This window comes from Podarcis raffonei, chromosome 1 (genome assembly GCF_027172205.1).
Source record: "Podarcis raffonei isolate rPodRaf1 chromosome 1, rPodRaf1.pri, whole genome shotgun sequence".
Classification (NCBI taxonomy): Eukaryota; Metazoa; Chordata; class Lepidosauria; order Squamata; family Lacertidae; genus Podarcis; species Podarcis raffonei.
The window spans coordinates 31,001,014-31,026,935 of record NC_070602.1 but is presented as its reverse complement, the minus strand read 5'-3'; the positions used below and the strand labels follow the sequence as shown (position 1 = coordinate 31,026,935).

Sequence of the window (25,922 nt, the reverse complement as noted above, 5' to 3'; positions counted from 1 at the left end):
TAGAGCCAAAGTTGTAGAGATTTTAAGATGTGCCTTGCGGGGGGGGGGGGGGCTAAACAAAACTAGAGGCAAGCTCTGTCACTGAAAGCGCAAGACATTCGTCCTAACATTTCTGATGACTGCAAGTGTACAACCGAGTAATGGAAAAAAAGTTTGTTCCATTCAAGCAAGATGAGAAGTCCAGAGTTGATGCTGAAATCATGGATCTGTACTTGAGCTACAAGTAAGCATACATTATCTCATTTCTATTAGAAAAATTCAGAACACACAAGGCAAATGAGTGTCAACATTTATTTAAACAGAAAACGTCAAACCATTCCACCATTGAACCTTTCAAAAAATAGATAATGACAAACTAGTTTTCAACTAGAGTGTCAGTGCAGGCATGTTTCACATTCCATTATAACAAATTAACAGCAATGCTAGCAAGAGACTGACATCTACAGAGCTAGCACTGCTGAAAGAAATGGGTCTGAAACTGCTCAAAGGCACACCTGGCCCATTTGCCCTCTAGCCTAGGGCAAGATATGTGTTTAAACTGCTTCTTTGGTTGCATAGCAGGGTTGGTGCATATATTATGGTCTGTAACAGGCACAGCTTGAACAGCGTGAATCCTAAGGCACATACATATATTGCTGTGGAGCACAGATCATCCTCATTATAGTATCTAGTACTCCACAAGATCCAAGGGGGAAATTGTCTGTGCATTTCACTTACCAAACATGTAACACGGAGCAACTCCCATTTGCTCAGCAATTCCTTGCTGGACAATATCCAAGAGTTCATTCTCTCTTAGTTCCTACTTTATAACAGGACAGTCTCTACAGCCACAACAGCATTCTCATATAAAAATAATAAAACTGCTCCAATACTTTTGGAGACAAGATTATCGATCAAATAACACAATAACCTACGGTTCATTTGGTATTTTATATTCAAGCTCTTCTCCTTCCTCCACCAACAGTAAGGAAAGGCATACCAACACTATTCTTGGGGCTGAACAGAAGAAAAAATGGTATCTAAGTCAGTTCCAAGACAGTATTTGGAGAAGAACCAGGTAACTCCTCAACAATGAAACTATTAGGGTAGGATACTCTAGCACCTGTTTCCAGCCAGAAAATGTTTATCAGTCTGATAATAGTTCTAGAAGAGAAAAGTGCATAAGGGGATATTAGAGACAAGTGAATGGAAGATTGTAAACTCCATCTATGACTAGCAAATAAAAGATAAGGGACACAAAATAGATACAGTAACTGTTCACAAAAGTTAGATTAGGGTATTATTTTCTTAAATAAGGAACTGTGGGAATTCCACTCCAGGGTGGGGAGTATGCAGAAGTGGCTCCCAGGAATCACAATTATGCCAATTACACCATTTAGCGAAAGTATCAATTTCATCTTTAAGGTGAAAAGCAGAAACTCTATCTTCAGAGTTCCCTTATATACAGTTTAGAACTGATTAAACTAGAAAGCTTTGAATTGGTATATGTTAGTCTATTACAAGCCAAGATAGCTCAGTTGGTAGAGCATGAGACTTAATCTCAAGGTTGTGGGTTGGACAAGATGACCCTCATGGTCCTTTCCAACTCTACCAAGTCTATGGTTCTAAGTAATTTATTTGGATAAATTATTAAAGCTGACACTGCTTTCTTCCAGCTTCGTCAAGCATTAGACAGGAAATGAAAATACCGATTTGCAGAAGGGGCGCAAAGCCAAGAGGCTTTCAACAACTCACTCCAGTACTCAAACTAAGATGAAAAGAAGAAGCAAATAAGTTGTGTGTCCAATTTCAATTTCACGTAGTCCTTGGCTGGCTTGAAAAATAATTGTTGTGAACTCTAGAACTACAGACTCCTTAGATAACTGGAAAATACAGTCATTTTTTTAAAAAAAATGTATCAGAACCGTACCTAGAAGTGCTAAGAAAAGGGTGACAGAGATCCTCTCCCTAACATCCCTTCAGTTAAAAGTTAAAAACACCTTCTGTACAGATTGGAGGAAATATAACCAGAAATGCATCTGCAGTGAAAGACAGATTTTCTCTGTTTCCACCTTCAGAGTAGTATTTTTCCAATGCTTCCCCTCCTACAAAGCTGATGTCCTGCCCTTTGACTTTAGGTTGAAAGCAACTTGGAGCATGACAGTTTGACTGTTATTGTTGGTATACATTTTCTTTCCTTTTTCAGTCGCCAGAAGATGATGTGTCAGGGCTCAATACTGCCTTTGCAAAGTTGGGGGGGGGATTAAGGACATGCTATTGGAGCATTCCTGCGGTGTGGCTACCTGACCTCAAGGGCAGACTGAGATAATGTATTTATAGAGAGGGCAGGCTGCTGATGTCTGAACAGACCCTGGCTTGAACTTTGGGCTCTGCCTTTCTCTAAATGTCCTCCTAGGTTCATAGCTTAGGAAGGAGCTTCCCCTCTTGCATACATGGACGCTGTGAAGACCCTGACCTTCTTGTTCACAAAGGACCTGAAGCCAGGAAACCTGCTCTCTTCATTCAAGTTAGTGTGCTGTGAAATTGGATAGATTCCAGTGAACTTAAAAGACTACAGGCTGAAGCGGCATGAGTCAGTTCCCAGGAGACACCAGGAGTCAGAATCCAAGTCAGGCTTTGGATCTGCTTCCATCTCTTCCTTGGATGTTTGTGTGGCTTTGGAATGAGCCTCAAGCTGCCCAGACAAACAAACAAAAGTTACTCCTGATAGAATAAAGAAACACATTATATATTGCACATGAACTCTGTCACTTGGCTGTTCAGTTAAACCATGTCTGCTGCATTCGGTTATTGCACACATGTACAAAGAATAGAATAGTGAGGTTTAGAGTCAAACAACCATCTGCTCAGACTGCCAAGGAAGTGTTATTAAAAAATCTGCTGCTTCCCAGAGACCTGCTAATCTGGAACATATTTACGGGGGGCAGTCTGCCTCTACTATTAGCTAACAGAGCTCAAGTTACACTCCAGACATGGGATGACCAACTGAAAGGAAAAACAAGTATGTTTTAATAATCAACTTTTTCCCCATTATCAGCCTCCAGGGGTCTTCAGGCAGGGGAAGAGAAATAAAAGTGGAGTGATGTAAGAGAGACCCCATTTGTTTCTAGGTTAAGCCAACACTAGCATCCCCAAATGCTGCTGGTAAATGTAGAGTCAGGCATCCTCCAGCCTTCCAACAAAACAGTCATCACTATATTACAGTCAACAATTCCTAGCCACAAATCCAACAAGCCCAAGGTTGTCTGAAGCTACTGGATTACTGCAGTATAAGCCACACGTTCTGCGTCTCTGTTAGCTTGCATCCAACTTTATCAACTGGCTGCTACAGCCTAACTTCTCTTAATCTAGATCTCAGCACCAATTCCACAGAACTACAGGAACATTAGGAATTACTCCAGCATTTAATATGTCATCCTTCTCACAATGGAAACCTTACCCGCTGTGACCCTTCTGTCCTCCTGGAGAGACTCTGGAGCTGGGCACTGAGACGGTTGGTTTGTTGCTGCAGCATCTGCTGGTCAGCCAAACACTTTGATATTAAGCCATGCAGACGTTCCACTTCAGTCTGCAGCAAACTGCATTTGCATGCAGTTGGTACCCCAAATGTCTTCTGCCCACTACAGGGCTCTGCTGAATCCAAGGGTTGCCGCTGCACAAGAAAGACAGGAGATTCGGGAATGAGCTTGTTTGTATGTACATATACAGGGTGAGTCTTTTAAAAGAGGCCCCGTGGAACATGTGTACTCTGTATCCACAGGCCCTCTTTTAAAGGACTCACCCTGTATATCTATGTACAATGTGGAAAATTTTCAAAGCCTATACTTGCAGCAAGCCATGGGTAGAAGATGAGAGCAAAAGTACTGAGAATTTAATACTAAATAATGGAAGCAGAATTCTTGAATAAGTGATGTACTGAAATATTAGCTCCTAGAGAAATCATTGTCAAATCTGTAGCTGCAAATGTCATATGCACTCTATTTTGAGACTGGGTAGGTTAAGACTACATCCTTTCCCACAGCTGTACCTGTTTCTTGAGATGTTTTCTTTCTTTAATTCTCCTCCTCAACCATAATCTGATTTCTTGAAATGAAGGGTAAAAAAGTGCCTTACCAAAGGTGCTCCTTAGGGCGAGGTAAATTAAATTATGAAGCCCTTAAACAGCATCAGTTTAATTCTCAGCAATCTGTCTCCTTGCTAAATCAATTGCTGCTGGGATTAATTTCTCACTGTTATCCACTATTCAGAAATGAAAAGACTACATCCTCTCCTATGTACTATCTCTCTTTCCCATGTAAAGTCTGTATTTATACCAGTCTGAATTATTATCCTTGCATCCTATTTCTACCATCAGCCTCAAACTGTCTTGAAGAGTTCCATATGTTTAGCAATTTACATTACCCAAGATCCTGCTTCAGACTTGTTATCAACATGTGTGGGTGAAGCCAAGTGCAGCCCCTTAAGCTCATTGTAGGGAAGAGTTTCTTTGTCAGATTCTGAAGAGGCTAGGCTCACAAGAGAGGGGTTTTCAGGCATGGGGATGAACTCTGCATTCTCCAGCTCCTGGTTACACACATACAGAGAGAGAGGAGAGAGAGAGAGAGAGAGAGAGAGAGAGAGAGAGAGAGAGAGAGAGAACAATGTCAGATTTTCTTCACTTTCTTATCTACCTTTGCTGCAATCTGAGGAATATAGAAAAGGAACACAGGTGGTATTCTCTTTCTGTTTAGAAAATAGCCACAGTGTGATTCACACTGCAGTTAATGGCTCTAAGAGTCAAACATGTGGTGGTTTATTAAGATTTACCGATGCACAGTTCACATGTTTCCAAACTTTGTTAAGAGTGTAACAATTTTTTGATTTATATCTTTAGATTTTCTGAATTTATGTATTTTTAATTTTTACAAGGTTTTGTGATTTTATGATGCAATAACAACGTCCTTTATTCTTATATTTATCTTTGCTTATAGCTTCTGACAAAGGAGTTTTTTCTCTGGAACACATTGAGCTAAATGAACATCTTATTCCAGTAAACACTGGAGCCTGTCTCCTTTCTGTTCTACTTGTCTTCGTGCTATTCCACCAAAATATAGCATGTGTCATTGAATGTAACAGAGAGAAATTATGTGTTCTTGCAATATGTATCCTTCTATTCTTAGTGACAGACTGAATTCAATAGAAGTGGCAGAACTGATGAGCTGTACCTGCCTATTTGAGGCAGAATCTTGATAGTTTGGGTTTCTGCCCCAATAATATTTTCTTTGGGATGATTCAGTGGATAAGCTTTGTTCAGTGTCAGGATGCAAATGACTGCCAGATTTCATAATGTTTGTTTCATTGGCACTTACAATCGACTGCTGTCCAACAATGGCAAACCATGCTCTGATATGTGTGGATTTATCTGTGAAAGAAAGACTTTGGTATTGCAGCAATGATGGGCTGATATTAAATTTTAGGCTCTGCCAGTTTTACTTGCATTTCACTTACTTATCCTGCTGTTCAATTTTACAAGGGAGGTCAACAAAATGTATCCTACACATTATGAACTAATCTATGCAGTCCTACAAAACTATTTTCTTGTTTCTATGCCGCTTTTTAGGGTTTTGGTACTTATCTATAAACTAAGGAAAATTATCTGAAATGGTTATGTTTTTAACTGCTTCAGAACCTTTTTTAGCATTATAGTCGTACCTCTGAAGTCAAACAGAATCCGTTTTGGAAGTCCGTTCAACTTCCAATACGTTCGGGAACCAAGGCGTGGCTTTCAATTGGTTGCAGGAACGGCGGACATTCAGGTTCCAAGGAACGCGGAACAATTGGTTTACGGTGTTTGGGAGCCAAAACGTTAATCTTGCAAGGTGTTCAACTTCCGAGGCACGACTATACAGTGGTACCTCTACTTACAAATGTGACCCGTTTCAGGGTGCCTTTCATACCCCGAAAAGTCAGTGAGTAGAGTGCCGCTACTGCGCATGAGCAAAGCGCAAGAGCGCTTCTGTGCATGCGCAAAGAATGCAGGTCGCTTCTGCGCATGCGCGCACAGCGAACCCCGAAGTAAACACTTCCAGGTTTGCTGCGTTTGTAACCTGAAAAGCCGCAATGTGAAGCAAACATAACATGAGGTATAGAAGAACAGGCACTGGATAAAAAGAGATCTCATTGATACAAAAGGCTAGATGGGATATATTGTAGCTTTAACTTGCTTCAGCTCAGTTATTTTTACTAGAAGCTAATCAGAATGGGAAAAAGGAATTTTATATCAACTTTCAACATCAACTTTCAGGGCATTTACAAACAAAATGATATAAAAGCACATCATGAAAAGGAAAATATAAACAAAATGCCAAAGACAGTTTAAAATGGTTTCTACTTTAATCTTAATCTCTCAAACTTTGAATCTGGATTTCTGAGCCCATTTCTTGTTTATTTGTTTTAATTAGAAATATTTATTCACTGCTAAATCACAAAACACTCCAAGTGGTATACATTGTAAAATTATGGGTTTGGAATTCAAACCGATCATCCTTCTAATCAAGGTTTCTCTTCCTTCTTCTGAAGTGAGTCTGTTACCTGAAAAGCCCCACCTACAAAGCTATTCAAACTACGCCCTTAGAAGTGATTCCGGAACAGAGGCAAAATTTACCATGGTGTTTTTATGATTTGCCAAGAAAAGAACATTCGGAAGAACTTTCTGCCAGTAAGAGCTATTTGAAAAAGGAGCAGACGACTTCAGAACATGGGAGACTCTCCTTCACTGGAGATTTTAAAACAGAGGTTGGATGGGCACCTATCAGGGATTCTTTAGTTGCGATTCCTACACCGCAGGGGCATGAACTACCGTATTTTTCGCACCATAGGACGCACTTTTTCCCTCCTAAAAAGCAAGGGAAAATGTGTGTGCATCCTATGGAGCGAATGCAGGGGGGAGGCAGGCGGGAAAAGCCTCCAAGAGCCGCACACAAGCTTCGTGCGCTTTTGCGGGCTTTTCCCCAGGAGGGAGAAGGGACTGACTGGCCGCATCAGTCCCTTCTCCCTCCTCGGGGAAAAGCCCCCAAGAGCGGCGCCCTCTTTAAAGGCTGCGCGGCTCCTGCGGGCTTTTCTACGAGGTGGGGGAATCCCCCCACCTCCTACAAAAGCCAGAAGAAGCCGCGGAGCCCCGTTAAAGAGCGCGCGGCTTCTGCGGTAGGTGGGGGAAGCTGCAGCATATTCCCTCCTCCCGGGCTCCCTTTGAAGCGGCAATGTGGGAGGGGAGCAGCTTACACTCGTGTAAGCAGCTCCTCTCCCACTTTCCTGCTTCAAAGCAACTACGGAAGAGGGAAGGAAGGGGACCATGGATCCTCCGCTGCTTGCGGCTGCAGCGGATTCCCTCCTCCTGGGCTCCCTTTGAAGCAGCAAAGTGGGAGGGGAGCAGCTTACACTCGTGTAAGCAGCTCCTCTCCCACTTTCCTGCTTCAAAGTGGAGGGAATCCACTGCAGTTGCGAGCAGAGGATCCATGGCTCCGCTTCCTTCCCTCGAAGCAGGGTGCGGGGGTGCAGGGGGGAAAGATGGCAGGAAATAGATGCTGGGCAGGAAGACACAACCACACTTTGACCACTGAAAGTCCACCCCAGATTTCCACTGAGACGGCCAGGCTAATCTCGATGGCCATAAGTCAGACTTAGCATTATTAACTGGACTTAGATAAGCCATGGTTCCCCTTCCTACCCTCCTCTGAGGCTCGATTTAAAGCAGCAAAGCGGACAGGAGCCACCTGCTTTGCTGCTTTAAATAGTTTAGTGCTACATTTGATTCAGAATATTTTTTTCCGTATTTTCCTCCTCTAAGAACTAGGTGCGCCCTATGGTCAGGTGCGCCCTATGGAGCGAAAAATACGGTAGATTATCCTTAGGGTCCCTTCCAACTCTACAATTCTATGATTCTGAAGTTCTATGATTCCAAAATTCAACTAAACTTCAAGGAGAAACCTCTCACCCAAAAATTCTCCACCTTTATTGGGAAAATGCTATTCAGTTTTCCTGTACCCACTTTGCTTTAGGTGAGATAGAAATTGTTACCTTGCGTAACCAGCTAGGGCAGGAGCTACTGGCAGAACTGCTGTCTGCAACTGCTTCTGTTGCACTAATCCGATCCCCCATCCCATGGTCTGCTTCCATGGTTCCTCGGAAACCTCTGCTGGGGTCAGGGGTCTCAGCGTCCCGCTCGCTTTCCTCCTCTTCTCCTCCTTCAGCTGTAGAGCTTTGGGCCACTAGCAGAAATGGGTAGAGTATTAAAATCCTTAAATATTTCCCTTGTTTGCTCAGGAGCATTTTCAGCCTTGGGAATGCAGGTCTTGTCAGACCTCAGAATGGTGATGCAAAGAGAAGATAATCCAACAGTAAACAACATATGAGACTCAGGTACATCAGCTCACATAGGATCCTGGGCACATTCAGAACATACACACATATACCCCAAAAGGTTTGGAATTATTTTTTACTAGACACACAATTTTGGGCAATTGTAATAAATTATACTAATGTCCATACACCGGTTGTGGGCGGCGTGGAGGGGGAAAGAAACTAATTCACTGGAGACTTACAGTAGCTTACGCTGAGCCAAAAGTTACCACTTTCTGGAAATGCAAACCCCTTAGATTTTTGTGATAGATAAACCTACTATATATTATCAGACATTTGCCTACAAACCATTATTATTTCAAATGTAATAGGAAGAGACTTATTTTATCAACCCTGTGCCTCTTCCCCAACTTTAACTTTCACCATCTTTTTCTTTTCTGGCAATACCACTTATCCATCTTCTTAGACTAGTTCTCCCATCTACTGATTCAACCAGGTGGGCCGAACCAGGTTAGTCAAGGAAAAGAACCTTTGTGCTCTCCGATGTATGAAATGGGGGGAAAGAATAAGCTACAAAAGTAGAATAATCTACCTGAGGAGTTTTAAAAAAGAAACGGATGGGCTAGGTCAAGATGAGGTTTTCAGATAGGAATGAAGGTACACTGAGTCGGCCCATTTGGTCCATCAAGCAGCAGGCAAGATGGCCTGAGAGCCACATGCAGCCATTGAGGCCTCTTTGGTGGCTCTTGGCAACATCACACCCACACCCCGCCCAGCCCTCATGCTGCCTTCCCAAAGCCAGATAAGCAAGGCACTGGGCTTGGGGAAAGAGGTAAGAGGGCTCTGACAAGGTCCTAGAGTCCTCCCACCTCCTTCCTAAAGCCTAGTTGGTGTTTTCCCAGCTTTGGCCTATTATTAAAAGCCTGATTACTTACCAGTCCCAATTGAGAGGCCACTGCTACTGGAGCGGAGGATGGTTTTAGAATTTATAACTTTTTCTGGAGAGAAAGTAGGAAAATTTTCTCAGATGAAGGTTCCAAAAACATGCTGACCTATTTCCTTAGAAAGGTTATCACCTACTCTTCCAGTGAACTTGTTACATTTTACATTTCCCTTATGATTCGAGAAGACAAGTATTCCTGAATAGGCTCCCGTTTCCCAACTTTTTAATACTCACCAACAATTATGATGGTGTGCCAGCCACGGCAAGATAAATCTGGGACATAATGCAGGGAACCAAAAATGGGCCGAGGCCATGATGTACAAATATCAGAACTATGAGCCCTTTCTGTTGGTGTCATTGCTAAACGGCCATTTCCACCATTACCCCAGGCAAAGATATGGTTATCTGGGGAAGAGAAAAGTGTTATTAGTCTCAAGTCAAACACTCCAAACTGCCTTTCAAGGATTCCTATACAGCTGCATTTCATTCCACTCAAATGGCTCACCTTCAGTTGAAATTTTAATAATGCAGTCTAGAAGAACACCAGGAGACAGGGGTTGAGAACCTATTTTCCGCGAGGGGCCAGACTGGCACTTGCCCAGTATTCTGGGAGCGTCATTCCAATGGTGGGTGGGTGGAAGAACTCCTCAGAAAAGACAAATGCATGTACCTCTAATCCCCCATTGAAACACATACACCAGACACCTCTCAACTTCTCACATGCATATACATACATGCAGTAATATACAGTGGCACCTCGCGTTACATATGCTTCAGGTTATATATGATTCAGGTTACAGACTCTGCTAACCCAGAAATAGTACCTCAGGTTAAGAACTTTGCTTCAGGATGAGAACAGAAATCGCGCGGCAGCAGCAGGAGGCCCCATTAGCTAAAATGGTACCTCAGGTTAAGAACAGTTTCAGGTTAAGAACAGACCTCCGGAACGTATTAAATACGTAACCAGAGGTACCACTGTACTCATACATGCACTCTCACGCCAGGTACGCATCATGCATGCACATGCACTCAGCATTTCTAACTATCTCCACTCCAGTTCTTGGAAGGGGTGGCTGGAAAGATCCCTCTGCCTTAATTTAACAGACGATTAGGGATTTTATCACCCTTTATTAGTGCTAAGCACCACAGCACTAAGGTTGGAGACAGGCTCTCTACTTGTTCTTTAGAGAAAGAGCAGACAGATGGTTTATCTCCAATCTTGGATATATGTTGTTTCGCACAAAGATATGAAGATAAAGATCAGGCAGAGCTATCTCTTAACAGTAAAAGACAGAAGGCAGCATTTCTACCCTCACCCCAGAATTACAGCGGCAGTAAAGGGGAAGACTGCCTTTTATTGTCAATGAGTAGCCAGAGGGCTTATCTCCAATCTTAGTGCTGTAGTGCTTAGAATGAAGATTAGATATTCCTTTTACTGCCTCACACCTGACATCACAGGTCATCGGATGTTTGACAGGTGCGTGTAGCTTGCACAAAACAGCTTGGCAAGCCAAATGGGAGAGGTCTGGCAGGCCTACTTAGGCCACAGGTTCCCAACCACCAGCATATGGCACTCCTGCAGGAACATTATGTTTTGTGTTGCTTTACTACCATTATTGCTAGACAGCAAAGTTCCTCTGCTCTAATGCAAATCAGTCGGGATGTTATTCTCATCCAATACTGTAGGTAGCCACCCTTGGCCCTCTGTAGATGCTGCTTACAAAAAATCATGGCCAACTCACCAGCCCCAACACTCACCATCAGTAGCAGCTATAGTGAACTCATCACCGCAGGAAACCCTGATGACCTGCTTCCCCCCAAGAGGTCCTCCTAGCAGATTAATACCCAGACGTTTCTTATAGTCTCCAACACCCAGCTGCCCACACTTGTTGGAGCCAAAGGTAAGCAAACGACCCCGTTCTGAAAGAAAAGAAGAACAAGGCTCATTGTGGATACCACATCCATGGCTAAGCTCTATTGGAGAACGAGACAGGCTTCCTCTTTATCTGATAGTTGGGTTTGCTACATCACTGGTAATTCTCAGGTTTCAGATTTTTTTACTAATGTGGAACAGAAACTAATTTCAAAGTCAGCTTTGGTCCTGTTCAATAAACCTCGAATAGTTTGCAGAGCTTAAATTTTGAAACAGCAGATTTAAAATACAGTGCTAAATGCAAGGGTGCACTAATTTTAACAAGTCTGTACTTTATTAATTTACAATGTTTTCCAGTCGCAAACGGATCTATGTTCGTGAGGGATGTGATGAACAGATTCTGATGTAGAAACATACTTTAATTCCACTCTTCAACACTCAATCCATTACCCTCGTCGTTTGTTTGGGCCATTAAGCACCCCCCCACCCCAAGTACCCCGTGCTTCAGGCGAGTGTCTGCAAGCCTTGCGCGCCCGGCGGGAGGTCCCGCCCGGCGCGCGAGGCTTGGGGCGGCAGCCTGCAGCCCGAAGCACGCGGAGCCCTCCGGAGGGCTCCCTGTGCTTCGGGCGAGTGTCTGCAAGCCTTACGCGCCTGGTGGGAGGTCCCGCCGGGTGCGCGAGGCTTGGGGTGGCTTGGGGTGGCAGCCTGCAGCCTGAAGCACGCGGAGCCCTCTGGAGGGCTCCCCGTGTTTTGGGCGAGTGTCTGCAAGCCTTGCGCGCCCGGCAGGAGCTCCTGCCGGGCGCGCGAGGCTTGGGGCGGCAGCCTGCCGTCCGAAGCAGGCGGAGCCCTCCGGAGGGCTCCCTGTGCTTCGCGTGAGTGTCTGCAAGCCTTACGCAGCCTGCAGCCCGAAGCACGCGGAGGAGCCCTCCGGAGGGTGCCCCGTGCAGGCGTGTGCAAGGCTTGGGGCGGCAGCCGCGGCTGGGGGGGGGAAATAAATTTTTTTTATTCATTTCCCCCCCCAAAAAACGAGGTGCGTCCTATGGGCCGGTGCGCCCTATAGAACGAAAAATACGGTATTTTACAGATTTTATTTTGTAAGAATAAAATACAATTACAATGGGATTAGATCTCACCATCTATGGCAGCTGTGTGTGTCTTTCCTGGGGCAATGGTGCGAACTTTGTAGAAGGAGAGTTTCTTGGCCAAAGTGAAGCAGGTGGTGTATGGAATTTCTTGGTAAGCCTAAGGGAAGAGAGCAGACGGTCCAACAAATCTGTCCATGTGGTGCATCACTAAGCCATAGTATCATACAAGTCCTTCCAAAGCAAACAATTTTTGCCTAGATCAAATTCTATTTTCTTGTACAGACTGCTCAAATACACCCAACCTGTAGCTGAATGTACCACACAAAACTGAAAGCAGCCTACTGCCAAGCGTGGTATATCACATTAGTTTTTCTTTTCCTTCTATGGCTCCAATCTAGTACTCAATAAATATGTTATGTTTCATTTATTAATGATTATTGAAAATAAATTCATTTTTATTAATAGATACGTGTTTGCTACTTCCAGAACTTTATTTCCCACGCAATTTGAAAATTACTACTCACGTCGTGATTAATGATCCCTGAAGTGCATTGGTTCAGGGCCAGTTTGTTGAACTCATTCAGACCGCAAGCCAAAACCTTGCCTGCCTGTGTGAGTAGGAAGGTTCCATCACTGCCGCACTGGACTGAAACAATATTGGAAGTCTTCTGAATTTCTACCTATAGAGGAGAAACATGATACATCCTTGCAACAGAGTACTGCAGAGTCAACAAGTAAGAGAAATTTTAGTTCAATAGCAGAGTAGATGCTTTGTATGAACAAAGTCCCAATGCAATCCTTAGAACCTCCACTTTTAAAAAAGGATGGAGTAGCAGGTGACATGAAAGACCTCTGCTTAAAACCTTGGAGACCTGCTGATAGCAAGAGTAAATAATTCTGGGCAAATTGGACAAATACTCCGACCTGGTTTGATAAGGCTCCTATGTTCCTAAGTGAAGACCAAATATAATAATATCTGGACTAGGTAGAAAGGAGATCCAGCACCGAGAGCCTTCTGGTGGTTCCCTTGCTGCAAGAAGTGAAGCAACAGGGAAGCAGGCAGGGTGCCTCCTCAGTAGTGGGGCCAGAGTTAGAAACTGAGATATGAAAGCTAGGAGCTAAATGGAACCATAAACCTACACAACAGCAGAATGTCTAGGTGCTTTTATAACAAGAATACAAAGATGTAAATGAATGAACTGAAACTAAAATATTATGCTCATTTTTCACATGGTCTAGTCGAGGGGTCGGCAAGGTTTACCTCGCCTGGGCCGGTTCACTCCCACGGAGATCGCTCCGTGGGCCGGATTGCGTCTGTGCAGATGCAATTTCTGGTGTCTGCGCATGTGCAGAAACAATTTCTGGCACCGCAGAAGTGAGTCCCTGCTCTGCGTTGCGCTGGTTTAGCGCAGCACACGGGGACTCACCGAGTGGGCAGCTCATGGGCCGTTTAAAAACCCCCCAAGGGCCACTTGTAGCCTGTGGGCCGCAGGTTGTTGACCCCTGGTCTAGCCTTCCCCTGCCCACCTCCCTAATTTTCTTAAGAGGGTCTCTTCTCCAGTCTTCAGAGAGTAGCTGGAAGTGGGGAGGCAGAAAAGGTCCTCCTTTTCTTCCACTCTGCCGTTTTAGTCTGAAATCTTAGGCGCAATAAGAAGCGATCTTTGAATTACTTTCTTCCACCAGCTTATCCCTATTGATTATTGAACTGTACCAAATTCGTGGTCTTGAAATTGTAACTTTAGAAAACTGTCTTAAGAGAGGACATACTCCACAACAGAGCCACAGTGGACCTGTGTGAAGCCCATAAAGTATGGCAAAAGTCTAGTCAGTTTTACCTTCTGTGGGAGGCAGTGATCCTCTTCTGAATCCAAACCTAAGCGACCTGCAATTGAGAAGAGACAATAATGAGAAATTTCCTAGTGCTGAAGGCAGTGCCATAGCTATGGGGGGGGGGATTGGGGTTTTTGCCCCAAGTGAAGCATCTAGAGGGGCGCCATTGAGGCTCCAAACCTGTGTGTTTGTACACAAATGCGTGGGGTTGTGTGTGCGCGCGCGCCAATCTGGGTCTTTGACCTGGGTGAAGCAAAGCCTAGTTTCGCCCCTGGCTGAAGGACACTATTACAGATAATGACTTTCAGATTTAAAGCAGACTGTCCAGTCTGAGGAAACAGGGCTGCCTCATTTCTCACGTTCACAGATCCAATATCATAGATATGACCATCCATCTTTCCAGAATTAAGGATCCCAATTTAATCTGATGTCTTTCATAACAGTAAAAGTTGGATCTGTCACCGGTCAGTTACCAAAACAGTGCCTCTCAATTGCCTGTGATTATACTGTAGTTACATTTTTATTTCACACAAAAAATTATACCATTTGATTTTAAGAAAACATCTAAGTGGTTCACAACCATATAAAATGAAACTTGAGAAGGAGCATGCATGTTTTTCCTTCGAATGACTCTTATTGTGTGCATTTTGCCTCAGTCTCTACTGCCAGTATTAGAGACTGCAGACAGAAAGCCACATACCATATTCACCACAGCCCCACGTGTAGACCTCTCTGTTTCGGGTCAGCACAGCCACATGGTTATCTCCACAAGAAACCTGCTCCACCGGGTTGCTGAGGAACACGGTCAGCTGCCTGGGCTCCAAAACCTCAGAACCAAATGCCTTGGAAACACCTATACAGCCATAGTAGTCTGAGCCGAAGGCAAAGGCTTGACCCTCATCTACATGAAAGGAAGGGACAAATGAGTAAGATAGAGATTCTGACTCCTTCAAACACAGGGAAACCAGACTACCATATTATCTAATTATCTAGATAAAGTTGGGTCAATTACATGCTTGGACTAATGTGCCCTGCCCTGCTTCCACTAAATGATAGGGTGCCCCATATCTACACCGTGTATGCATATCACAGAGGTTACCATGCAGAATCTTTTTTGACTCTAAAACATGTTTTCTTCCTCATCTGTTTGTGTTTTATTGTATTGGTTTTATGCTGTATATAGATGTTGGTGATATATAAATGTTTAAAGCAACATGAAATAAATATTGATCTTGGGAAGCTGCACTAATTCCAGTGCAGCAGTACAGCAATTCCCTGTATTTACCTATGCCATAATATTTCATGCTCTCTTGCTGCAAAGGTCATTTTCTTTTTCAGCCAATACATATGTTATTTGTTTATTTATGTTTTAAATTTATGCATCACCCTTCATCCAGGGACCACAGGGTGGTTTACAATGCATATAACAAAAACAAGATAGCATTTGAGTTCTTCCACACCATTTATCTGCTGGTACATTTTACCTGTCTCTTACCTGTAATGCAGACAGTAAAGTCATCTCCACAAGACACTTGGCGAATGGCTTTGCCCTGCAGTTTTTCCACATGCTTAGGCTGCCGATAGGAGGCTTTGTCTCCATGTCCCAGTTGGCCATGCAATTTGGTGCCCCCTTGCATGTTCTGTAATATGCAGAAGCATGGTAAAGGATGGTAAAGGATGCATCCTGGGAACTCCAAGGAGCATTACTAGCAGGTCTGATGCAAAGGAACCAAGAAACAAACTATATATACTTCAACTGGGATCCTGAGAGACCCATGTACACCTTCATGCACACACCAGGGAGAGTGCCCTATTTTTCTTTCAGCAACAGCCTCTCACATGTTATAGGGTGTTGCTGCACTTGTCTGAACCTTTGGGGCGTTTTCCTGGAGGTGAAATAACTGCTGCCATATTCAGAGGGCAAAACAAACAAACAAACAAAAACCCTGTACATGTTTTAGACCTTGAACTTAAGCAGCATAAACTCTTGAATGGGGAGTAACACCTCTTACAAACTTTTTGCAACTTATTAACTAGGAATATCCAACTGTACTGACAATCAGTAGTGATGTGACACCTTAAATATGACTCATGCAAGATCCATTCTGCACTGCCTTCACACATTATCCAACTTTCCAAAGTACTTTTCATACACTTCACTTACCACCCAAGTATAGAGCTCCTTTTCCACTGTAACCACTGCAAAATGGGTGTTTCCTGCACAGACCTGTCGTGCACTGCAGCCACTTTTAATGGCATCCAGCTTCTGAGGGGATGACTTCCCACCCCCCCAGACATATACTTCACTCGTGCGTGATGTCACCACAGCAATAGGAGCCTCGTTCATGGTGCTTGTTCTGTAAAACATGAGGTCAATAGGGGAGTTATGAAGAGTCATCACTGTTTAGCATGAGTAGCTTTAGAAGCCCTGAAATAGAAGACGAGCTGGAAGAAAATTAAATTCCCAGGTTCCAGGCAGAAACATTTATATAAGCCTTAGTGGTACTCGTGTTGTTCAGAAGCCACATAAACAGCATTAGGAATTTAAAGGCAGGGAACCTAGGGCTAGATAAACAAAGGTTGAAGAAGATTACTCCAATCTGCATACAAATAAAGATCAGAATCCAATTTGATGACTCAAGCAAGGCTTTTGAATTTCCAGAAACAGTAGCATGAGCGAAGCTTCACAGTTAAAAACTGAAAAAAATATGCAAACACTTCAGCAACTTTGTTTAGAACATCAACATTTTGTTACACGCAAATTTACAGCATTCCATGAAGGATAATCTTCCACAGCAAATGGCTTTTATCTTAAAGAGAAAAAAACGTAGTAATATCAGCAATGCAGTATTTTTAAGTGCAGTTTGGTGTCAAGTCAATAGGTGGCATACAACTAAACAGTTCTGCTAGCTGCGCACAAGGACTTTTAGCTGCACAATGGAATTTCCCCACCTTCTCCTTGTGCATCCCCTGAACAGATTTAAGTGTCACAACAGGAAGAGTTGTGGGCAGGTAAGTTCCACTGCGCAGCTAACTCCTTGCATTAGCAGAACTGCTTAGTTGGATGCTGTCCAATTCAAATCTGTAGAGAAGAATGGGCACAGTTTACAACAAGAGTGGAAGCTGCCTTCTTCCCTTTTGGAACTCAAGACAGTGTACACATTGTACGGAGGTGGTCTCCCATCTAGGTGCAGACCAGACTCAGACCCGCTTAGCTTCAGCAAGGTGGTAGCCTCATGCATTACCTAAAAGATAACATTGAAAGTGTGAAGCAATCAAGTAAGGGTGAGTACGTCTAGGGACCTATTTCCTTTAATTCCGCTGTACAACACACACTCCATTACCTTGGTCGTTTGTTTGGGCCATTAAGCAGCACAACTTTCTCTTCCATCTCCCTGCCATGAAAAAAAAAAGCAATAAGAAGAATAGCAACCATCTATTATTACAGCACTTCTGACAGGGGATTCCAACAGGCTTAACAGACACTAAATGCCATGCAGAAGAATTCTACCTAATCCTACTAGATGGCCCTCAGGGTCCCTTCCAACACTATGATTCTAAGATGTGCCTCATTGGTCAATGGCCAAAGTGAATGAATGTGGGAAGCATTGACATGACTAGTAGGCTGTACAAGATTCTGTAGCTCTCTCCCAAACAACATGGCCTGCTCATGTCCAAGGAATGTACAACTCTTTACCTCCTGTGCTTGCTGATAAGGGGACTCTCAAGTAGCTCATCAGCAGTCGGCCTCTTCTCAGGATCCTGAAAGAGGTGAGTGACAGGTCACTCCCTAAGGAAAGGGATCATTTTTCAACAATTAAGTCTCAGGGCAGATTAACTAACCGCATTCTTATGGTCTTTACCCATTTCCCCAAAACACAGAGAATCAACGGAACATTAAAGTTAGCAGAAAGTGTCAAGTTAAAGGCCACTGTAGATTCTTCACTTCAAATACAAAGGTATTTTAACAGTTTCTAAGCTGCTGCAGATCTTGGGCAGCCAAGAACACACATTCTGCAGAGCCCATACACAAGGATGCCCAGAAACTTACATATCCAGTCTTGTAATTAATACAAGGCATTTACCCCACTTTCCTCTGAAGTTGTGTCACTGAGGCAGCAAAGTTGAAAGAAAATTGTATCTCACCAACCTGATCAAGGCAGGAGTGGACCATGTGGATGAGGTCCAGAGAATAAACACTGGAATCTACCTCCATTGCCCGGTTCCCTTGCACAATCTTCACACAGAGGTTCAAGGGATTCTAGAAGGGAAATAGTGTGATCATTCAAGTGCATCTGGAGAACCTGTTTAAGAAGATGTCCTGTGGATCTGCATTATATTCTCTCTCTCTTTGATTGTTTCAGATGTTACGTACTATTGGAACATAGCTCCGTGGCAGAACATTTGCTTTTCATGCAAAAAGTTCTAGATTCAATTCAAGCATCTCCAGGTAAGGCTGGAAGAGACTCCTACCTGAAACCCTAGACAACCACTGTGTAGAAAATACCAAGCTACATATAGCAACTACATATAGCAACTTTATGATTCAGTAGAAGACAGCTCCTATACACTTTCTAGATAGACTCAGAACATCAGCAAGGGACAATTTACTGGGTGATATCCAAGTAAGTCACATTCAGAACCACTTAAATCAATGGACTTGTTATTTGGGTCCATCAATTTCAAGCATGATAATCATCCCTGAACAGGAGACACCCAACTGACCTACAGCTCTCACTGTAACACATTCTTCACAACTGGGGGCTCCCTCTCACTCTCTTAAGCACACACAGAACATTAAAAATGACAAAAGGAAATTATGTAGTGTTAGTGACCAGCATAGGTGTGACTTACTGTTGCATCAAAAGTTCTTTTCAGTGTGAGGAGCTCAAAGGCAACACAACCAACTGCCCAGATATCAGATTTGAAGTTGTATTTTACTCCCTGGCAGAGCTCTGGAGACATGTAGTACGGGGTTCCTACCAACTACACAACAGAGCAAAAATGTTAGAGATAGTCTGTCCAACTCCTTGATACCAGTGGATCAGACACAGTTCATTGTTTTCCCTGCAAGTGCTAATTTCTAGTCATTTTTTATAAGAACACCCATCTCCCAAACATGCTTATATTGTGTTTCAGCATGCAAAGTAAAACTTAACTACTGGATTATAAGACATCTTCTATTCTCTTTCTGGGCTGGCCCAATACTGTTTTGTCACTAAAGGCAGAACAGAAAATGCCACTCCAACCCTCCCACTGCCTCTGCTGCACACCTACCACCTGCATGCCCACGCCACCTGCTTCTGGGTGACAAACAGGTGCGGCAGCAACAGCATGACTGCATGGCTGTGGGCATGCAGAAGAGAAGGAGGCAGTAGTGGTAACTTACAAGAATGCTCCACGGAGGCTGGATCTGCTGCCCTTCCCAACTGAAGGGTTGGAAATCTGAATGAATACATATTTGCTAATAGCAGGTTACAAAGTAACAGGATATATTATATTTCTAACAAGACAATTCAGAAGTGGAGTAGGAAAAGAAGCAAACAGCATTAGTTTCAAAGTTTCAGACACTCACTGTTTCAGCCATCGAGTACTCAGAGTTCAGCTTTTTCGCCAAACCATAGTCACCCAGTTTTATAAGATTTGCTTTAGTGAGGAAGATATTCAATGTCTTTATATCTCTAGAAAAAGAAGCATTAAAGTGATGTAGTTCTTCCAGTCACTAGGTGTAGGATTCAGTATGCTGCTATTCCTCCTTTATTAATGTTACCGTGAAAGGATTTAACTCATTCCTCCCCACGCCTGATGTCACAGATTTTCGTAGCCCTACAACAACTGGTGGTACCAAGGTTGAGGAAGACTGCACTAGGGTATTTAATTATCTGTAATATAGGAAATCCAATTTCTGTGCTAAGAAGAGTGAAGCAAATCAGATTGCTTCCCTTTACTCTACTTTTAGGATGGTATCCAATGCACTTGTTCCATTAGCACAAGGATTTCCATTTGCGTAACAGAACTCCCTGCCCCACACATGCACCCAGTGCATTCCCCAATCTGCTCCAGTGGGTTGGAGGAACCCACAGATTTAGGGAGCATGTGGGAGGCTCACATGGACAGCTGGGGAAGTTTCACTGATAGAACAAGCATATTTAATACCGTCCACAATTTGTTATGATAAATATTTATTCCCTGTCATCATATCAAATGCCCTAAGCAGTTAACAACAATAAAAGTACCAATTACAATAAAATACCTAGTAAAATAAAATGCTGTTAGTAAAATATTTAAAAATAACAACAGACCATTTAAAAAGGAACCACTGCTGATGCTCAAAAAATGCAGCAAGGGAAAAACTAACTACAGTAAAATGGTAATTGCAGCAGCAGGCTATCAATACTCTCAAGCATGTTTTACCTTCAGGCACTAGGCCACAAGTTAGCCCAAGCTTCATTAATCACATCTACCTGTGAAGGATTCCTTCCCTGTGGATGCAGCTCACTGCTGATGCAATCTGAAATAGGTACCACACTACCATCTGCAAAGAAAGAGAGTTCACATGGGAAACACTGCAGGAAGTTTATTTTAGAAAGGTAATTTTATTATTCCAATATGAACAACTCAGTGTTGAGATCTTTTTCAAGGTGTAATCTTTCCAGGATAACGTGGTCTCCATGGTGTAAAATGACAAGTGCTTGTCTCTTCACGATATAGTTTATTCCAGCAAATGAAAATGTTTAATTGTAAAGGCTACTGCCAGAATCTGTCAGTTACAAACACTTGTTGTATGCTTTTGAGTTTAGTTTTAGCTTTTTTAATTGTTTTAATATGATGGTTTTTAGAATGCTTTAAATCATTTTGAGCACTAATTCTAGATGCACTTACTAGGGAATAAGCCCAACTGAACACTTACTACTGGGACTTACTCCTGAATAAACATGCAAAGTATTGCACTGTCAGCTGCTGTCAAGATGACTAACAAATTTATAAATAAATAAAAATCAGTAATTGCATGTATTATTCTACTTACCAAATTTAAAAATTAGATTAAGGATATTGAAGAATGTAAATGCTTTTGTTCCTTTTAAAAAATATAAAATGGAAGAGCAAGTTTGGAATTCTAAGCATACTGGCAGGAATAATCAGTTTCTACATTAGAGTTGCTATCCTACGATTTGCTGTGTAATTGTAGTCATGCAGATTCTTAAATCTCTTAATAATAAGCCAAGGGGAACCTACAGAAAACTAGTAATAATAGCTAACCACAGTTAGGCTGCAATCCTATATATACTTACCTGGCAGTAAGTACCACCGAACACAGTAGGTTTTAATGCTGAGTAAACATGCACAGGGATTGCTCTGCATAAGAATCCTACAGATAGACACTTACTGCACTACTTACAAGCCATGTTTAGAAATATGGGCTGAATATCAGGCCAAAATAAAAAACTAAAAAAAGATAAAGACTGTGAAATCACAGAACTAATTACCACGGCATGGCAACCCCTCTGCCTCCTCCCATGTGTACTTTCCCATTCCACAAGGTCCTTAAGCACAACCCTGTTCTTCATGCTCTCATTTACTAAGACGAGTACCATTAGAGAAAGGAGTAAGATCTTTACAAAGGTTGTGTTTACACCCTGGAGCTCCCTTCCCAAGCAAGGCTTGCTCCCTAACTATACTCTTGTCATACAGTGAAGAACAGTTCTGCTACTAAAGAACTTTTTTCACTGCAATTCTGCTGCTCACTTTTCTATGCTATTTTAATTGTTCTCAAAATTACACTAACTGTTTAATTAACTATTTTATTTTTAAAAAGACTTAATCTTTTTATTTATTTACAAATAAAATGTAACATTCTACAAGATTATTTGTAAATTAATGAACAATCCCAGAAGAATACCATTCCATGGGGGCAGGGAACAAAAGACCTGGACACCACTGAAACCCAAGTAACATCTTTATTCATGCTAAGTGATCAACAACGAAGGATCAAAGTGTTCTGTTCAAGACTGGAACACCAGGAAAAGGCTAATTGTTTCCTGGCACAAGTGATGCAATTTGCTAATACTATAGCAATAAGCATGAAATAAATACTGGGAAAATGTGGCACATCAAACAGTACTAAACTCTGTTCTGTTACTTCTCAGTTTGTTCAAGTTACCTCTTCCTCAAACAACTTGTCTTTCTGCCGCAGGATCTTATCATAGAGATTTCCCCCTGCAATTAAAAGAGAGAAATGCTTACCTATCGATTGTAAATGTTCTATTAGCATTTACCAGAAATCCTCCAGGAATTTGCCATTTCCCCAAGCTTTTTCATTATTATAACTATCACCTGCTCTTTACCCTAAGCATCCCAAGGCAGGTTACAACAATCCAAAATGCAGTTTAAAAGTATTAAGAACTTATAATTAAAAAATACAATCATCATCTTTTTTTTTTTAAGGGTGGGTTCTGAAAATGCACATCTCAGGTGTCAAAGGCCAAGGCAAAGAGGTGTGTATTTCTTATTTGCTGAAAGCTGTATAATGAAGTTGCTAGATGCGCCTCTGTGGGGAGGGAGTTTCATAACTTAGGGGCTGCCACAAAGAATGCCCTCTTCCAGGCTTCCCCTGCAAGATTCTGCAGATTTGTATCTGATTTATTGAGCATTTAGTGCCTCATCTTTCCTTCAGCTATTTCTGCTTCCCAAGTTTCTTCTTCCCACAAATACATTTTAGAATATGTATCTGCAAAACGTAAGTGGCAGTTCTCCAAGATGACTCTGGTTTGTGTTAGAACTGTCACTAAAGCCTGCCATCTATAAACAAGACAAAGTGATTCTGCATTTCATCTTCCCCCACAGAACCTAAGATGGAAGAGATGTCTGCTGTTTACAAGAGTTCTCACCATTACAGTATTCCAGTTCAATCAGAAGTGTAGTGTTATCCATGAAGTGATTGTAATAGGCAATGATGTTGTCATGTTGCAAAAGTGCAAGGATAACAATCTCATTCAAAGCATCACGCCGTTCTTTTTCTGACAGTCTTGTAAGATCCACTTCCTTCCACACTACAAGTGAGTCATCCTGGAATACAAAAAATCTAGTTAGTTAAATGCACGTTTAATTTCTTACAAGGTATCAATCTTTTTTGCATTCACTTTCAGATTTAGTCTGAAAAATTCTCTGTGGGCATTTCCTTATTTCTGATGCCAAAAATCACTATCTACAACTAACACTCTCTTCCTTTTGAATAATTATCAAATAGCATAAACTTTTCAGAAGAAAGGTTATTGTTATTTCATACACAACTCCACACAAACACTGTCTAAATTCGCTAACAGGAATTGATTAGTTCATAGGACTTGTCAGATATTCCAGCAACAACATTATATTAAAAATGATATAAAAACTTGGGAGTAATTAGTATTATATCCTTGAAGCAGATTCCTGATCATTCTATGGTTTTATCTTGCCAGTCAATTAACTCCCTGAAGCTATAGCAGAATCTGTGATCAGGGGCCTTCAGGTTCTCTGTAATGCCATATTAAAAATATATCACTGACTGAACTGTGCCATCAAGTTTCCTTTTCCGCGCAGGAAATGCTGGTGAACTGCCCTGAGATCTTTGAAGGGCGGTATATAAATTACGTCAATCAATAAAGAAATAATAACCTACCACTGTTAATGATGCAAAACAATTAATAAAATGGAAATATATTAAGGGAAGAGTTTGGCTGATATTCTGGAAAGTGACAGAAGTGGGCATTTCTACCTCAACCTCCAAAAACCACAACTACACATCTTCGGGTCCTTTAAATTAACTGGGCCCTGTTAGCCTTTTTGCTGAGGAAGCCAATGATAGATGTACCCTTTCACAATCTATATAGCACTGACTAGGGTTGCCATATTTTGAAGAGCAAAAAAGAGGATGCTATGATGGCTATTCAAAGCAAATAAATGCATTTTGTCTCAAATCTCACCCCTGAAAAAGAGGACATGTCCTGGAAAAACAACACATGGCAACTCTACCACTGACTCGCCAGCTCTGCAAAGGTTAGTGTCTATATGGGTGCGACACTTATAACCTTGTGTAAGACACTTTCCTTAAAAGTTGTGCTTGTTTTTTCTGTCTATGACTATCCTTTGTTATCAGCCTCTGTGCACTGTAAATGATATGCCTGGCATATCCTTGCAGAAATATGATGCAGCTCTACAGCTGCCTTCTCCCTCTTCCATCCTGTCATTCTTTTTATCCCTGTACAGGAAGCTGTTTGAGAGGAAATATCACCACTACATCCTTGTGCCACATTTCATTTTCAGCTACCCAAATTCCATCAGCTTCCAAGTGCCAAATTAGAACTGGGAATTAACAACTGGTATCAATGGAAGCATCTCTCCCACGCCAAACAACAGCTTCAATTTTAGTTGAGATCATGGGCCAGGAGAAAAGCGTTTACCCCTTTCCTTATGAATATCCAGATTAACCAGATGACATTTTCAGTTAAAGAATCAACCACACAACTCCAATGAGGCATTTAGCAACAAGTGTCGTTTAGCCCTAATTGCACCCAGTTCAAATTAACGCAACAGAAGCTCCTGGGTTTTGCACCCTCCTGATTTGATCAACCCCTATCAGAGAGGCATATGTCTTCTGAGGGGCTCTCACACTTTCCAGAATCAAGAACTGCTTTGTCATTTACCCTCCTGTGATAGCTCAGTTGGTACAGCATGAGATTCTTTATCTCAATATTGTGGGTTCAAGCCCCTCCTTGGGGAAAAGAGTCCCTGCATTGCAGGGGGTTGGACTAGATGACACCCCCCCCCCCATGATCCCTTCCAACGTCGTGATTTCCGAAGTGTTAACTCGTGTCTTCCTTTGCGAACAACTCCCCTGAAGAATTGTTCACACTTTAGCCTAAGTATTCGCGCAGACGCTACTTGGATGCATGGCCAAAGTTTGCTTGCTTGCTTGCTTTCCTGGCTGGGTCTCTGGCGTCTTTGAACATCTGCAGGATATGTCAGTGACAAGGGAGGGAGGGAACCCCGAGGGGGTGGCTATCTAAGGAGCATTTCGTGCCCAATAACGCTGCCCTCCTTCGCGGGGTTAGAGCTGGGATTCAAACAACGGGGGAGGAGGGGAGCCTCTTCAGCCAACGCGCCCGCAGATGGGAGGAGGGAAAGAATGGCGGGGCGAGGCGGAGGCGGCGGGGCGGGCGCAGATTTACCTCGGTCCGGCGGTACAAGGTGGCCTCTCCGAAGGCGCCCCGGCCCAGGACACGGATGGGGGCATAATGCAGCTCCTCTTGCTCGCCGCCTAGGACAGGGCCAGGCCGGGGGCCGCTCCTGCCGGAAGACTCGTTGTCGAAGTCGGAGTTGATGGAGTCGCAGTGCCTCTCGTACTCGCCCAGAGACATGGCTGCTGCCTGCCTGCCCTGGGGCTGAGGAAAGGGGCGCCGAGGCTTCCCTGCCGCAGGGCTCGAGCGCCAGCCGCGGCCCCGCTGCTGCGAGGGAGACGGTGGGCAGCAGCAGCAGCAGCAGCTTCCTGCTGTGGCCTCAGACGCTGCCGCGGATTCCACGGGGCTCCGGCAGTGCGCACGCGCGCGCCCCTCTCGCGGCCTCAGAACCAGGCGAGCAGCAGGGTCCCGTCCCCCCCCCCCCCCTCGGGCTGCCCCTTGCCTTCCTTCACCGGCTTCCCGGAGGCCCCGCGGGCCCCCTACGCTCCGTGTTGGCGGCTTCTCCCGACCCGGAACCACTTCAAGCCCAGGCGCGGCCTCGCGGCAGGGAGGTTCGCGACAGGCCGTTGGCGAACCAGGCGCGAGGCCGAGGGGAGAGCCACGCGGGGAGCTGGCGGGAGCAGCGCCTCTGAGGCGGC

At 43.3% G+C, this 25,922-nt stretch overlaps 1 protein-coding gene across 1 annotated transcript; it reads right to left on the bottom strand.

Annotated features, from left to right (window-relative positions):
• Positions 1-277: 277 nt before the first annotated feature.
• Positions 278-25,922, bottom strand: NEK9 (NIMA related kinase 9). The gene is made up of 22 exons (XM_053379143.1): positions 25,276-25,922; positions 22,957-23,134; positions 22,230-22,285; positions 20,533-20,603; positions 19,644-19,749; positions 18,923-19,054; positions 18,219-18,329; positions 17,766-17,830; positions 17,413-17,463; positions 16,233-16,425; positions 15,564-15,708; positions 14,769-14,969; positions 14,074-14,120; positions 12,763-12,918; positions 12,287-12,395; positions 11,039-11,200; positions 9,515-9,685; positions 9,273-9,335; positions 8,056-8,246; positions 4,402-4,563; positions 3,440-3,652; positions 278-2,674 (listed from the first exon to the last, which is right to left on the bottom strand). The coding sequence occupies exons 1-22, from the start codon at positions 25,462-25,464 to the stop codon at positions 2,552-2,554; spliced, it is 2,895 nt and encodes a 964-aa protein (XP_053235118.1). The 5' UTR covers positions 25,465-25,922; the 3' UTR covers positions 278-2,551.